At 41.5% G+C, this 15,070-nt stretch overlaps 1 protein-coding gene across 1 annotated transcript in view; it reads right to left on the reverse strand.

Annotated features, from left to right (window-relative positions):
• Nucleotides 1-88: 88 nt before the first annotated feature.
• LOC135079290 (sodium channel protein para) overlaps nt 89-15,070 on the reverse strand; it is a 32,545-nt gene continuing 17,563 nt past the window's right edge. The window contains exons 17-36 of the mRNA XM_063973908.1: nt 13,190-13,298; nt 12,955-13,020; nt 11,094-11,371; nt 10,843-11,016; nt 9,747-9,909; nt 7,851-8,038; nt 7,570-7,774; nt 6,497-6,619; nt 6,283-6,398; nt 6,053-6,194; nt 5,711-5,982; nt 5,461-5,634; nt 4,134-4,256; nt 3,170-3,292; nt 2,892-3,086; nt 2,565-2,810; nt 2,210-2,480; nt 1,832-2,136; nt 861-1,064; nt 89-667 (exon numbers count right to left, since the gene is read on the reverse strand). Coding sequence (XP_063829978.1) covers nt 89-667; nt 861-1,064; nt 1,832-2,136; nt 2,210-2,480; nt 2,565-2,810; nt 2,892-3,086; nt 3,170-3,292; nt 4,134-4,256; nt 5,461-5,634; nt 5,711-5,982; nt 6,053-6,194; nt 6,283-6,398; nt 6,497-6,619; nt 7,570-7,774; nt 7,851-8,038; nt 9,747-9,909; nt 10,843-11,016; nt 11,094-11,371; nt 12,955-13,020; nt 13,190-13,298 — 4,056 coding nt within the window. The remainder of the gene's footprint in view (nt 668-860; nt 1,065-1,831; nt 2,137-2,209; nt 2,481-2,564; nt 2,811-2,891; nt 3,087-3,169; nt 3,293-4,133; nt 4,257-5,460; nt 5,635-5,710; nt 5,983-6,052; nt 6,195-6,282; nt 6,399-6,496; nt 6,620-7,569; nt 7,775-7,850; nt 8,039-9,746; nt 9,910-10,842; nt 11,017-11,093; nt 11,372-12,954; nt 13,021-13,189; nt 13,299-15,070) is intronic.

The following is a 15,070-nucleotide window of genomic DNA, read 5'->3' on the forward strand; positions in this document are numbered from 1 at the left end:
GTGGGCTCAGGAGCTCGGGCAGCGGTGCGGGCAGCGGCAGCGGCGCGTCGTCGACCAGCGCGGGCAGCAGCGCGAGCGCCAGCGCGGGTCAGACGGGCGCGGGCGGCGGCGCGGGGTCGGGCGGGCGCGCCGCCGCCGCCGCCGCCGCCTGCAGCACCACGCGGTGCCCGTTGGGCGTCACGGCGTCCAGCAGCACGGCCGTGGCGGCGCCCGCGCCCGCGCCCGCGCCCGCCTCCGCCTCGTCGCCGTCGCCGTGCGCGCGCCGGTGCCGCCGCCACGCGTGCTGGATCAGCCGCGCGCAGTACTCCTCGCGCTGCCGCCACAGCGTCGACGACACGGGCTCGTAGCCCACCTCGTCCGGCCGCCCGACCTCGAGGTCTCCGGGGTCCTCGATCGGGTTGCCTTTCCGCGCGAAGAAGTCCTTCGTCAGCGCGTCCAGGATGTCCACGCAGAACATCATGTCGTTGCGACATATGGGAATGTCCATCGATATGATCTTGTACTTGTTCGGCTTGTGAATCTGCAAGGGCGGCTCCAGCACGTCGAGGAAATCTGACAGCTGATCGTAGCGAATGTACTGTGTGCCATCCGGATCGAACCGTTGCCAGATTTCGTAATACATGTCATAGTCATCGTCCGTGAGACCTTCCTGCACGTCTTCTGTGGCCTGTGAATTAGAAAAATATGGTGAGTTTCATTTTGCTTTAACTCTTCATACCTACTTTGCATAATTATTTATCGATTGATTTTATATCAGTTCAAAATTGTTGACAAATATTAAAACATGTCATTATTTTTCAGATGTAAGAAAACCCGAAATAAATTCATCCTGGCACTCTCTTCCCCTCAACAGTAATTACCTGCGAGTAGTTCTCGAGGATGACGGCGATGTACATGTTGATGACGATGAGGAAGGAGATGACGAGGTAGGACAGCAGGTAGGTGATGCCGATGGTGGCGGAGCCGCAGTTGCCGGGGTAGCCGCGCTCGTTGTCGGGCAGGTTGCACTCCTCCTCGTTGATGATGCCGTCCAGCACGCCGTCCCAGCCGGCGGAGGTCGACATCTACACAAAGATACAATGAATATGTCGTCAGTGAAGTGCGTAAGTCAAAAATGAGTATTTTATAGGAGATTGGTCGGATAAAAGCACGCGGTCTTTCTTCATCCAATGTCATAAAAATGTACGTAAGTTAAAAATGTACATTTTACAGGAGATTGGTCGGATAAAAGCACGCGGTAAGGTCTTTCAAGCACGCGGTCTTTCTTCATCCAATGTCATAAAAATGTACGTAAGTTAAAAATGTGCATTTTACAGGAGATTGGTCGGATAAAAGCACGCGGTCTTTCTTCATCCAATGTCATAAAAATGTACGTAAGTTAAAAATGTGCATTTTACAAGAGATTGGTTGGAAAAAAGCACGCGGTCTTTCTTCATCATATGGCATCAAAATGTTACAACCGTAAAAAAATCACTTAAGCATTGTTAGAACTTCACTGACGATATGATTTTAGAAATCCGAAATTGCAATTGTATTAACTTTATTGCAGTAACTCTATTGGGTTTCGAATAAGATTGTTTTGTTCTTTTGAACAGGGCTTTTAAAGAATTTCAAATAGTGACTACCGATATTCAAGCATTCAGTATCACCATCATCATTTCAGCCAAAGGACGTTCACTGCTAAACATAGGCCTTCCCCAATGGTTGGTAGCGACCTGCATCCAGCGCCTTCCTACTAACTTTATGAGGTCGTCAGTATACCTTATGAGTGGACGTCCCACGCTGCGTTTTCCTTATGAGTATCGTAGTAGAGTTAGTAGACTATACTTACTTGAAATAGCAATATCATGCTCTGCACGAAAGTCTTGAAGTTGTACACGTCGTCGAGGCCGCCTTTGTTTTTGACGTGCATGAAGAACGACATGCCGAATATGGCGAAGATGAACATGACGAGGAACAGCAGTAGACAGATGTTGAACAGAGCTGGCAGTGACATGGCTAGCGCGAACAACAGGGTTCTGATACCCTTCGCACCTTTCACTAATCGGAGTACTCGACCCACTTTTGCTACTCTTACTACTCTCAATAACGTTGGTGATACAAAATATTTTTCTATTATATCACTCAGCACCAAACCTGTGAACGGTATTTTGAGTTAATATTTCAATGAAGAATACAGATTTATTTAATCCCAAGAAATAATACTCACTAAGAATAGAGAACATTACAACGACGAAATCGAATAGATTCCACGGCTCAACAAAATAATGGTACCGTAAGGCGAATATTTTCAGCAGGCACTCTGAACTGAATATCACGATGAATATCATATTTAGATAGTCGAGTACGTTGCTAAACGTTTCCGCTTGTTGATAGTGGTCTAACGTCATGGTTAACATGTTTAGACCAATAAACAACATGATTATCATGTCGAACTTCTTATCTGTAACTATTTCGAACACTATTGCTTGTGGACGCCACTGAAATAGAAATAAAGGAATTAGATTCAGAGCTTCTTCAGATCTTCTCTTACTAAAGACATCACTTTTTTGGCTGTTTTATACCTTTGGTCTTGGGATGGCCTTCAATGGTTTCTTGGAACCCATTTTCTTCATGGCGTTGTAATATTTCTTTTGATCTTCAGTCATGAACATCTCTAAGCTACCACCTGCCTTCTTCTTTTGCTCGTTAAAGTTGTCGATGATCACACCGATGAATAGATTGAGAGTGAAGAACGAGCCGAAGATGATGAAGAATACAAAGTACAAGTACATGTATATGTTAGTCTCTCGGATTGGTTGACGTCCCACCTGTGGAAAGAAATAGGGTGTTAAGATTTTTTTCTAATATTTCAATTTTGAAGCAAAGATGACATAAATTCACATATTTACCTCTCTCGAATCGATAGCATCGTTCATGATCTGAATCCAGCCTTTGAATGTAGCCACTTGGAAGAGACATAGGTAGGCTTTTCCGACGTGGTCAAAGTTCATAGGCGAGTTTTCCCAAGTATAATTTTCCAATATGCAAGCATTTCGGTCCGGAATAATTTCATGACTCAGAGTTGTATGGTTTAGGTCAACGCACTGAAACAATCATGATAATGAATACACACATCTAAGAGTTTCCATTACTGATGATGATGTTTAAGGATAGTAACGATGATTACCTTGAAGTATTTTCCAGCAAACAGTTGCACACCCATGATGGCAAATATAAGCCAGAAGATGAGGCACACGAGCAGCACGTTGAAGATAGAAGGTATCGCCTGAACCAGCGCGTTCACCACCACCTACCATAACAACACACTGTTAGTGCTCCGTACCAGAAGATACATAATCGTGTCACACATGTTTTCCATTTGTTTAGAGCAAATTATGATTCGATACAGCAAATCTTTGATTGCACTTTAACCATTATTGTGATTCTACAAATGATAAGTCAATAGAAGGCAAAATCATAATTGGCGCTTACTAATAAATCTACATGTAGCATGCACAAAATATACAACAAGCAACATCGAAATAATAACAACACATAAACAATATGCACTAATAATTTAAACTTACCACGTCGATAAAAGATCGTCCAATAAGTCAATACTAACGCATGCGATCCAGAACAACTTACGATGAAGACAAGAAGATAAATCTAGTTAAAGTGCAGAATCTAACATAAGGTACCAAGAAAACTAATTAAATCTAAACTAACAAGTAATGAAAGTTGAAGAGAAAAAGTACCAAAACACGACAATGAACATCTGTTCCGACTTGAACCCAAATTAACCGATGTCTAATAAAAAGAGGATGTAACGATCTTTGATGATACTAAGCCATTCAAGGGTGCTGCCGTCGATATCAAATGGTTATTGACTAATTAAATCGATAAGTGACTACTGCGAATGAGTAACAGTTAAAATAAATTCATCGGAATAGTATGAATGCATTTAAACAAAGAAGTTTGAGTGGCTAATAGAGAAAATCATCGAAAACTTGAATGTTATGTAGCTGTGGCTTGGTGTGAATGAGATCGTTGAAGTTGTATATTACAGATGTTGGTAGAAATGTACGTGTTAGGGTGTGGAGCTAATGTGTGGTGGATGATGGTGGCTCGCAAGGCAGGGTGGTACGTACCCTCATGCCCTGCATGCGACTCATGGCCCTGAGCGGTCGCAGAGCGCGAAGCGTTCTCATCGTTTTGAACGCCTGAATGCCTCCGGCGCCACAAAGCGCCGCTACGAAGTTTATAAGCGAGACCTGATGAAATCAACGAATGCATTTTGAGACACATTAATGGGCATGAAAATCATAGGCATGTAACATTGTAACACATTATTAAAGAATTCCTGAAAGTGACAATTTCAAGATAATGGAAATAGATACCTGAAGCCAGTAGTTTTCTTAGAACTCTTATCCGTAGATGAAGACTTACAACCGCTATAAAGGAGTTTGGAATGAGGCTTGCTGAAATTAGCCGAAAGAAGAAACTAACTGTCCTAGTCAATAACCAAACGAATTGTTAAGAATCGATAACTTATTTGCAGACTTGACTGGAGAAAACGTGAGTGTCTACAGTTAAAGGTTGAACGATAGTCTTAAATACTTATAATACTATTAACACACTTTTAGACACCAATAGCATTCACATAGATCATGTGCCATTTTCATATTTTATTGAAATATATTTGATCTGTTTTTAGTTGCAGGTTTTTGAAAAAGGCACAATCTACAAAATATAGCACAAAGATATAGTAGTGCCGCATCATGCATTTGAAAATTGGGATACCAAATTATACTGCACTATATCAGGGGGTAAATCACCAGCGGTAGTACGGTTCAAGAGTTTGCTAAGTAGCAGGAGTCGTGGGCAAGAGAGTAAAAAGCAGTATCCACAGACAGACAAAGTTACGACATAAAGAGCTCCAGGCGAAGTGAGACCAGTCGGAGTCCCCGCTCCGATAAACATCGAACAGAGAAAGCTACACGCTTTACGTCACGCTGCCCTTTGACGGGGACGGGTTGTCGCAGGCACGTTCGTAATGTTAATATTTTAGTGGGTGTTGTTGTCAATGAGCAGCGTAACAACGAAACCGACACCGATAGCGTCGCGCCGTGGTGGGGCGGCGCCGCGGCGTACTCACGCGCATGCCCTCCCATCTTGAGACCGCGCGGAGCGGGCGCAGGGCGCGCAACGTGCGCATCGAGCGGAAGGCGGGGATGTCGTCCGCGCCCGCCATCACAGCTCCGTGGTTTACGAGCGACAACTACCGTGATACCACTCGTCAATTACTCAGTACTTAGGTAAGTTAAGACTATGTTATTTATAACCCAACAACTCAATTAATACAATTTCATTAAAACTTGAGATTACCATAATGTGCTATTTATCTCTTAAGATTAACATTATGATCTTGATTCCTGTAAAGTAACTTATGATAAGAAATAAGATGGATGTGTTTACCATGACGATGATGAAGTCGAGCCAACACCAGGCGTTAGTGAAATACTTTTGGAAGCCGAGGGCGAGCCACTTGATCAACATCTCGATAAAGAAGATTACGGTGAATATACGATCCATGTAGTACAAAATGTCTTGAAGGATTGGCCGATGTGGTAAATGTACATCTTCTAACGCCTGCAAAGGAAACAGTTATTAAAGTAGGCAGACACCAAACTTTTAAAATACATTTATCGTGAGTAAAATAGCTTACCAAGGCCAAACTACTGAGTAAAATCATTGTAATCACAGCCGTTTCAAAATAAGTATTTTCTATGAGTTTGAAAGTCTTTAGTCTGAGCATTCCCCAGCCCTGCCAGAATGGGGACTCGTCGTCCCCGGCAAGGAACGGGAAGCGCTGGTAGCAAGGCTCCGGGCAACAATCTGCTGGCGAGTCATCAACCACTTCCTCGTCTGCGGCTACAATGATGTCTTGTTTGCCTAACGATCCATCTAATTTGCCATCCTCTTCCTCTTCTATCATTTCTGCAAACACATTAAATTCCATACGTAATGGTTTAACACAAATCAAATTAAAATTACGTTCTCTACATACCCTCTTCGAGTCCTAATTCCTCTTTACTGGCGTCTTTCTTCTCTTCACCGTCTATCGTGTCTGCCGAACCTTTATGGCTTTCATCTTTAAATGATCTAATCTTATGACTACCATATGATTTCTGACTTATTGTATCGTCGTCCTAAACAAACACAAAATATTGAATTAATTAGTTAAGATTTTGACTTGATAATTTGTAATGTAAGAAAAATATTTACAGGCATATTTACTTGTATAGGATATCCGTGATGATTTAGTTCACAGTCTAACCGATTGTCTCTATGATTACTATCCATAGCGTTAATATTATTCATCAATATTTTCCCTTTTTTATATTTATTGTCACCTGGAAAGCCGTTAAGATTATCTTTAACTTTGTTATCGGTTAAAGTACGCTCTTATGGACTGTTTTGTGTTTAAGTGTAGTTGGACAGACGTCATTACCTGGTATCGTGAATTCCATGCCGTCTCCTATGGCTACTTCGACTTGATCCTTTAGTTTTTTGTCTTTGTACAGGACGGCGTCGTCGAGGTCCGTGGCCAGTTCCAGGTCGTTGTCGACGCGCTCTGAAGACACACAGCGGCCACACAGAGCCGCTTTTAAGCCTAACGCCCGCGCCCACCGTGCGTCATCATCGTCAGCGCCCAAGCATAGAAATCAGACCAGTATGACATTTAACATTTGTCCAACATTTCGCGAGGTATGTACGAATTTATTGATTTTATATTAGGTACTTATTAGAGCGAATATATCACAGCAAATTTACATTTTCGAATTTCGATGAATCATGTGAATATTGGCTACAGTGTTCATTTAATGAAATGACTACATTTATCGATCTGATGATGTGACTCTGACTGATTCAAAATATAAAAATGAATAGATGCATCAATTTCTTTCGAGCTTTCATTGACTAGAAACTTAATAAAATATCTCATTTATTAGTTAATATTAATCAATACAAATATGTAGGTACTTAACTGTATACGTCTTTATAATATGTAACACTCAAAGTAAACACACTTAACACAATTTACGTGTACACGGTACATGCAGTAACGACTTCAATCACAACATAAAGCAAACAATACAATATGTCTCAAGCGTATACTTACCGGGACGAAAAGAAGGGATGTGAACCACAGTGGATGAAGGGTGAAATAATAACACAAGAAAGTAGTATATTCACAAGAATCCAAACTAACACACGACAGAAAGAGTTACAGGGTCATTTCTACACTTGGAGCTAGAACGCAGGCAACGCACAGTGTTACAAAAATACAACATAGAGATAGGTTTATAGACATTTTTATTAACAGATCATGCTACGGGTTTGTAGATACATCATGCCACATTTTGAATGTAGGAGGAAATGCTAATGAGATCTAATATATCATTAGTAAATCCAGTATAACTGATTCTTGTAGCAAAAACATAAATACACCATTATAAACATTTTCGGAAACAGGTTTACACACAAACATGCTACAGCACATTTACAAATAACACATCTTACCGGGTGCGTGTATCGCTATCTGGTTCGTCAATTTGTTCTTTAGTAGCTTCAGAAAATCTGCCACGTTCCGTTTGACCCATTCTGTAAACCTGGATATTCTGTTGAAGGCCTCTGCTATTTTATTCGTGTCCTGGTCCGCGGTAGGCGTCGATAAACTCGATGAACCGAAATTTGACAGTAACAGGGCCAAGAAAAGGTTAAGAACCTGAAATTGCATATTTTTTTTAAGCAAAATTGAGTCTTAACGTTTTTGGTAATCAAGACATTTTAGATATACTGACCACAAGATTGCCAATGACGACAGTAGCCAAGAAGAACGGTATACATGAGACATCTCCCACTAACATACAGTCCCACATGCTCTCTATCCACTCTCCGCAGAGTACTCGGAACACAATCATGAAACTGTGCATGAAATCTGTAAAGTTCCATCTCGGGAGGTCTCCGTCAGGGAAGCGGTCCACATAATCTGTACACCATAAGATATATTTTTACAAAACAGTTTTTTCAACACAAAATTTAATATCTCATTAAATTTCATTAATCTATCGCACATTTTTAGCAATATTGTTAACTAAATATCTATAAAGCATACCATCTAAGACAATAACATTTTCATTCAAGCATCTAAGAAGATAGTAGCAGTTTGGACAGTACAGTAATTATCAAGCATATTTATAACAGAATCATGCAAAAAAACCTACATACATACGATAGGTACCGCTAAATAAAGTCTATAAAGGGTAGTTCAAATGGTCATAGATTTAGAAAGGCCAAAGAAAGAATAAAGTTAAACTGTAAATCAATTATGAAGAAACGGCTTGAAATAATTTGAAGATATGATAGAGATAGAAAAGCTGGCGATGAGTGTTTCACAAGTGAGGCGCCTTCGGTGTGGTTGTTCATAAGTCTACTGGTAGAGACTACACGAGTACTTTAGGATAAGGCTCACTTGGAAGGGGCACGACACAACTTGCCAATCGCCTGTGACATTGAGCACAACAGTGTGACGCACATCAACACAATACTCACTATTCATACACAAATAGCCAGAAGTGTGGAAGTTACCAGTTTTTGAAAATATGTAATTGATATTGTAAGTTTTTTTAAATCGTTTTAATGTTTACTCCCACACTTAAAGCAATTTCACTAAACAGTGAATGTATTTCGGATATAATCACTACAGTTTCATTAGAGCTGGCACGAATAAATTGAATAAATTAACGGGTATCCAAAAGTTTTGTGCAAACTCTCGTTCTCCCGTTGAAGGTTTTCAATCGATACTTCCCAACTCTAATGGAACGGCCGTTAGTGCCGAAACACATTCACCGGCTGCCCATCGCACCATCAACAGTCAACACCTCCAAACACCAATGAACATGCAACACTTCCACCAATGCACTTACCAACGTAATTTTTTCCGAACAGTTGCATACCCATCACCGCGAATATGAAAATAATGATGCATAATACGAAGGTCAAGTTGCCCAAGGCACCCATTGTCCTACCCATTATAGAGATGAGTAAATTAAGTGTCGGCCATGACTTTGCCAATTTGAATACTCGAAGCTGCAAGTACAAATTGTGAAACAAGGCGTCACACAAGCTGGCTTATCGGCGCTTCACCTATGCTACTGCTTCGGTCGGGCCCGCGACCACGCACAACTCGTACCGTGTGGGTGATCCTGGACCATCGTTATCACTAACATTAGCAAATGTGTGCTTGAGTAACCTATCGATGTGCATAGACTTTGTCAGTCTGTATGAGTGGGATATATGTTATCAAATTTTGTGAGAGCTTTTGCACCAATATTCAGATTCTCATTTCTATACATCATCTCTTGTTTTTTGTATATTTTGTTCCAGTTTTTGTATGCCTAATACGTTACGACATAGATCCCATCAGTTAAGAGCTTCGGCATCAAGTACCCTCTTTGAAGCAAAGCTGCAAGTCAATCTAATGTATCTCGATGCAAAGCTTATCATGATCGAAGCTGCGTGGCATAGCTTTATAACGTGTCCGCCTCAGGCCTCGTGTTATAAAGCCACAGCGGACCGCGGTCCTTTATGAAAATAATATTAAATCAAAGCCCAGTGTAAAAATTTCGAGAGTGTGAAGCTGAATCAATAATGAAGCTTAGTTCTTTAGAGATGCTAAATTTTCTTTCAAATAGAACCTGTGTAGTTCTTCCCAAACAACTGCATTCCCATCACAGCGAATATGAATATAATGATGCAAAGTACAAATGTCAAGTTCCCTAAAGCTCCCACCGTCCTACCCATTATGGATATAATAAGGTTTAGCGCCGGCCAAGACTTGGCCAGTTTAAATACACGCAGCTGAAAATAGTTCACATTACATATAGAACACTCACATTAATGGTAACGTACGAGTAGTGTGATGCATGTAATGAAGTGTACACATCAATGTTTGCTCATGTTATGTGTGACAAGGACAGTTAGCTACTTTCAACAGTATTTGGTTATGCAATTTTCATAGATTTTAATAAGAATAATTTAAGGCCAAATTCAGTTGAAAACTTCATGAACAATACTAAGGTCCGTATTACAAAAAGCACTCAGAACTCAATTCAGTCTCAGTCATAGATTCTGTCCCATAATTGGTCTAAATATTGAAATTAAACCAATTAACAGCAGCAGTCTGTTCATGAAATAAATAAGAGCTTTGAGCTTCCCCTGAAATACGCACCTGAGTTTGTAAATGTTATAAATTGTCTTTGGAGAATAGGTAAAGATAATGGATAGGTTGTATTGGACCTTTAAAAACTTTGGTAATACTCACATGAGTTTATTGCTCAAGAGATTTTAATGGAGATTCAAAAAGTTCGCGAAATCTCTTTCTATTCTCAAAGGACTCAACAATAAATATAAAATTTAGATAAAATGACACATCGGTAAAAGTTACCGTCAAGTTTAAGGTAAACAATTAACAAACAACACACTAATACATTTAGTTACTGATTCTGAAACAGTAGCGAATAAAATGTAAAATGTATTTTACCAAGTTTTCTAAAGTTGTAATTAGAATATTACTCAAAGTAAACAAGTGATTAATTATTTCGATAACTGACTTAATAATTAGATTATTATCATGTTTAAAATCAGACATCAACACACAATCTTGTTCTAAAATACTGATAAATACTTTATACGTCAAAAAGTTATTCATTAATATGACAATTATCAGTGTGTATATTCCAGAAATGTATTATTGCTTAAACGTTAAAATATTTATTAAAATGGAAAACTTACCAAACGAAAGGAACGCAAAACAGACAAACCCTGAACGCCTTCCAAACCCAACTCCAAAAGTGATAAGGCCACTATGATAAAGTCAAATATGTTCCATCCTTCTTGAAAATAATATTTAGGACTCATCGCTATTAATTTCAACATAGCTTCAATACCGAATGTCGCGGTGAAAAACTGAAACAGAAAACGATTAATTAGACTCCTATTGGTAGATTGTCCTAAATTAAGTTTTGACATGGATTAAAACTTACATAGTTTCCGCTTTTGAGCGCCTTTTCCATATCTTTGTCCATATCGTGATGATCCAATGCCATGAACAGCGTATTGACGACGATACACAGCGTGATAAACAACTCTACGAAGGGATCGAACACCAGCAGTGCGACATACTTCTGAAACTCCAGCCACAACCAGCAGCAGTCCCAAACACAGAACAGGTCTATCCCCTTCATCAGACATTCCAGGAGTTTCTCCTTAAACGTGGGGCCATCTTCGTCGTCTTCCGCTGTTGGGAAGTAGTACACTGACACTGTTGCGTCCCGTTTACCAGCAGAGTGCGTGTGTGTGTGTTAGAGAGAGAGACAGAAATAATTTTGTTAGTATTCGCTCATTATTTTCACAATTTTCGACCGAGTGCTTCCAATAAAAGTATGATAAAGAATGTAATTTGACTCAATTTGCATCAATCTTTTATCAGAATTTCACCTCGGCTCTATGATTTCCAATTAAATTTAAGTTAGGAGCACAAATATCCATATTTTTTGTGACTTGACCGGCTGTCATTTATGTTCAGAAGTTAAAATGGGCAGTCTGTGGCACTCAGAGGTGAGGTAACGAAGCCTCGTGTGAGGAACATTCCATCTGTAGGTGGATTCGTGTCCAATGGGAGTTCAGATTGTGCTGGTCGGTATCGTGCAAATCAAACTCAAGCCAGTACTGGAAGTGACAATCCTTGCGTCAAAGCTTATTCGCTTAACTACACAACTTAAGTATGACACTGACTCGATGGTTGTTAGTACTTACTTAATTAATGTTACAGAGCCAAAAAATATGAATATCGTGATAATTTCGTATCACAAATGAATAAAGCTGACTTTATCAATGTAGCTAGACGTTTCAACAATAAGGCGTTACAGCAGTATTCTTACAATTAAGACATAAGTATAAAATTATTTTATTAATCATGAATTTAAAAAATGCTGTACATAGGCTAAACAGAATAAGTTAGACGACAAATTACTAAACACAACACAACATGCAATATTTCACACAAAAAATAATTGCTCTAATAAAGCAGTGCAAATAATAAAATTTGTTGCAATCGTGTTTGGTGCAAGGCAGTGAAAAGTTTAAATTAGGCTAGGTGCTTTCAACAGGCAATGCGAATTATTTAAAGAATGTCTTTTGCTCATTCGAGCAGATATAACAAAATCACAAGCATTTGTTTTTCTTTACTTCCGCTCAATAGCGTTAAAAGACATTCGCCAGATTGTTTTGTTTTTCTGGAATTGTCGCAAAGCCTGATTTTGCAAACCACAAAAGTGACAGTAAAATTAATGTTTTGATTTTGCGTTGGTGTCTGTATTATGGTTAGTGCTTGCATGTTTCAGCGACTTGTGAGTGCAACATAGGAAGTGCAAGGCAATGTGTAATTACTTCAGGAGAAAAAACTTTTGAAACTAACTTTAATATTGTCTGTTTTATGGTCCTTGAATTGCAATTAAATTGTTTCTCAAAATAATTCTTTAATTTTAGAGACTACTGTTTATTACTGAGTGTTTCACACCGTTTTTTCTTCAAAGTACTTTGGAGCAGACGTTCACACAAATGAAAACGACTATAAATGACATCCACAATTGTATTTTCTTTTGCCAATTATGCTTTTTGGTCGCATAATGAGCAAATACCGATATGCGTGTCGAAATGTGTGTTGGAGTCGATGTAAGAGTTTTGTTTAGTAAGAAAATTGAGGGTGTTTCTGTTCAGTAAATTTAAAGAAGCGTAAATTTAAAACACATTGAAGTAACGGACATCGATATCGAAAAAAAAATAGAATGCACAAGACAGCGTTGTTACAGAGGCAACAACATCTAACGTGAGAAATCTTCATACCGTTCTGATCGCTTGCTCTGCTTTGCCTTCCCGCTTGTTCGATGATTTCGTTTAGTACCATTACGTCTGAAATTGAAAGTTATAGCAATGTATAGTAACACTATAAAACATATTAATTTTATCACTGCGCTGTAAGAAAATAATGTTAAATGATGGTTATGGCTAAATTGATTATCTTTTCAATATTTTGTCCACTACATAGGTATTATGTGATTATATTTATTGTTATGATTACCTCTCATATCAACGACATTAGGCTGTTGCGAATTTTCTATAAAAGGGTTGTCGTTGGATGGCTTCAACACTTTCCCGGCTTCGTCCGTGCATTCAGTCGTGCTCATCTCCTGAAAAACACAATTGTCTGATAAATTCAACTGAACTCAAGACTATTTCGAAGATCAAGGTATAGTATAAAATTCCTTCTATTTACTTATTAATAATCTGATTTTGATCTTTTTCACGAGCTTTAAATGGTGTAATAAAAAGTATAATAAAAGTCGAGAGCATATATAACTTCACCAATCCCAATTTGTAAGAGAACTCCAAATTTTAAATCAGCAAATGAAATGGTAATGGTTGCTTTTTCGTCTGCACCCTGCCGCCCATCAAGTCTCCGTGCAACTTGTACAACAAGCGGCGTGCTGTAGGCTGAGTATAGAAGTCTCTAGATACTCACATACTCCCACAGCGGCCTGGAAGAGAGCAAGGAGTCTTGCCGTGGCAGCGGGTGGGCGCGCGGCCGCTGCTTTTCGTCTGCACCTTGCCTCCCAGCAGGTCTCCGTACGACGAGTGACTTGAGACTGAGATATAGAAGTCTCTGGATACTCACATACTCCCGTAGCGGTCTGGACGCGAGCGAGGAGTCCTGCCTCGGCAGCGGGTAGGCGTGCGGCTGCAACGTGACGCTGTCGCTGCTCCTTCGTTTGCACCTTGCCGCCCAGCAGGTCTCCGTACAAGTGGCGTGCCTTAGACTTAGCATAGTCTCTGGATACTCACATACTCCCGTAGAGGCCTGGACGCGAGCGAGGAGTCCTGCCTTGGCAGCGGGTAGTCGTGCGGCTGCGACGTGACGCTGTCGCTGCTTCTTCGTTTGCACCTTGCCGCCCAGCAGGTCTCCGTACAAGTGGCGTGCCTTAGACTTAGCATAGTGTCTGGATACTCACATACTCCCGTAGCGGTCTGGACGCGAGCGAGGAGTCCTGCCTCGGCAGCGGGTAGGCGTGCGGCTGCGACGTGACGCTGTCGCTGCTTCTTCGTTTGCACCTTGCCGCCCAGCAGGTCTCCATACGACAGGTGGCGTGCCTTAGACTTAGCATAGTGTCTGGATACTCACATACTCCCGTAGAGGCCTGGACGCGAGCGAGGAGTCCTGCCTCGGCAGCGGGTAGGCGTGTGGCTGCGACGTGACGCTGTGGTTGCGCGAGGCTGAGCGTCCGCGCAGCCGCTGCTCCTTCGTTTGCACCTTGCCGCCCAGCAGGTCTTCATACGACAGGTGGCTTGCCTTAGACTTAGCATAGTGTCTGGATACTCACATACTCTCGTAGCGGCCTGGACGCGAGCGAGGAGTCCTGTCTCGGCAGCGGGTAGGCGTGCGGCTGCGACGTGACGCTGTCGCTGCTCCTTCGTCTGCACCTTGCCGCCCAGCAGGTCTCCGTACGACAGGTGGCGTGCCTTAGACTTAGCATAGTGTCTGGATACTCACATACTCCCGTAGCGGCCTGGACGCAAGCGAGGAGTCCTGCCTCGGCAGCGGGTAGGCGTGCGGCTGCGACGTGACGCTGTCGCTGCTTCTTCGTTTGCACCTTGTCGCCCAGCAGGTCTCCTTACAAGTGGCGTGCCTTAGACTTAGCATAGTCTCTGGATACTCACATACTCCCGTAGCGGCCTGGACGCAAGCGAGGAGTCCTGCCTCGGCAGCGGGTAGGCGTGCGGCTGCGACGTGACGCTGTCGCTGCTTCTTCGTTTGCACCTTGTCGCCCAGCAGGTCTCCTTACAAGTGGCGTGCCTTAGACTTAGCATAGTCTCTGGATACTCACATACTCCCGTAGCGGCCTGGACGCAAGCGAGGAGTCCTGCCTCGGCAGCGGGTAGGCGTGCGGCTGCGACGTGACGCTGT

This window comes from Ostrinia nubilalis, chromosome 16, assembly GCF_963855985.1.
Source record: "Ostrinia nubilalis chromosome 16, ilOstNubi1.1, whole genome shotgun sequence".
In the NCBI taxonomy this organism is placed as follows: Eukaryota; Metazoa; Arthropoda; class Insecta; order Lepidoptera; family Crambidae; genus Ostrinia; species Ostrinia nubilalis.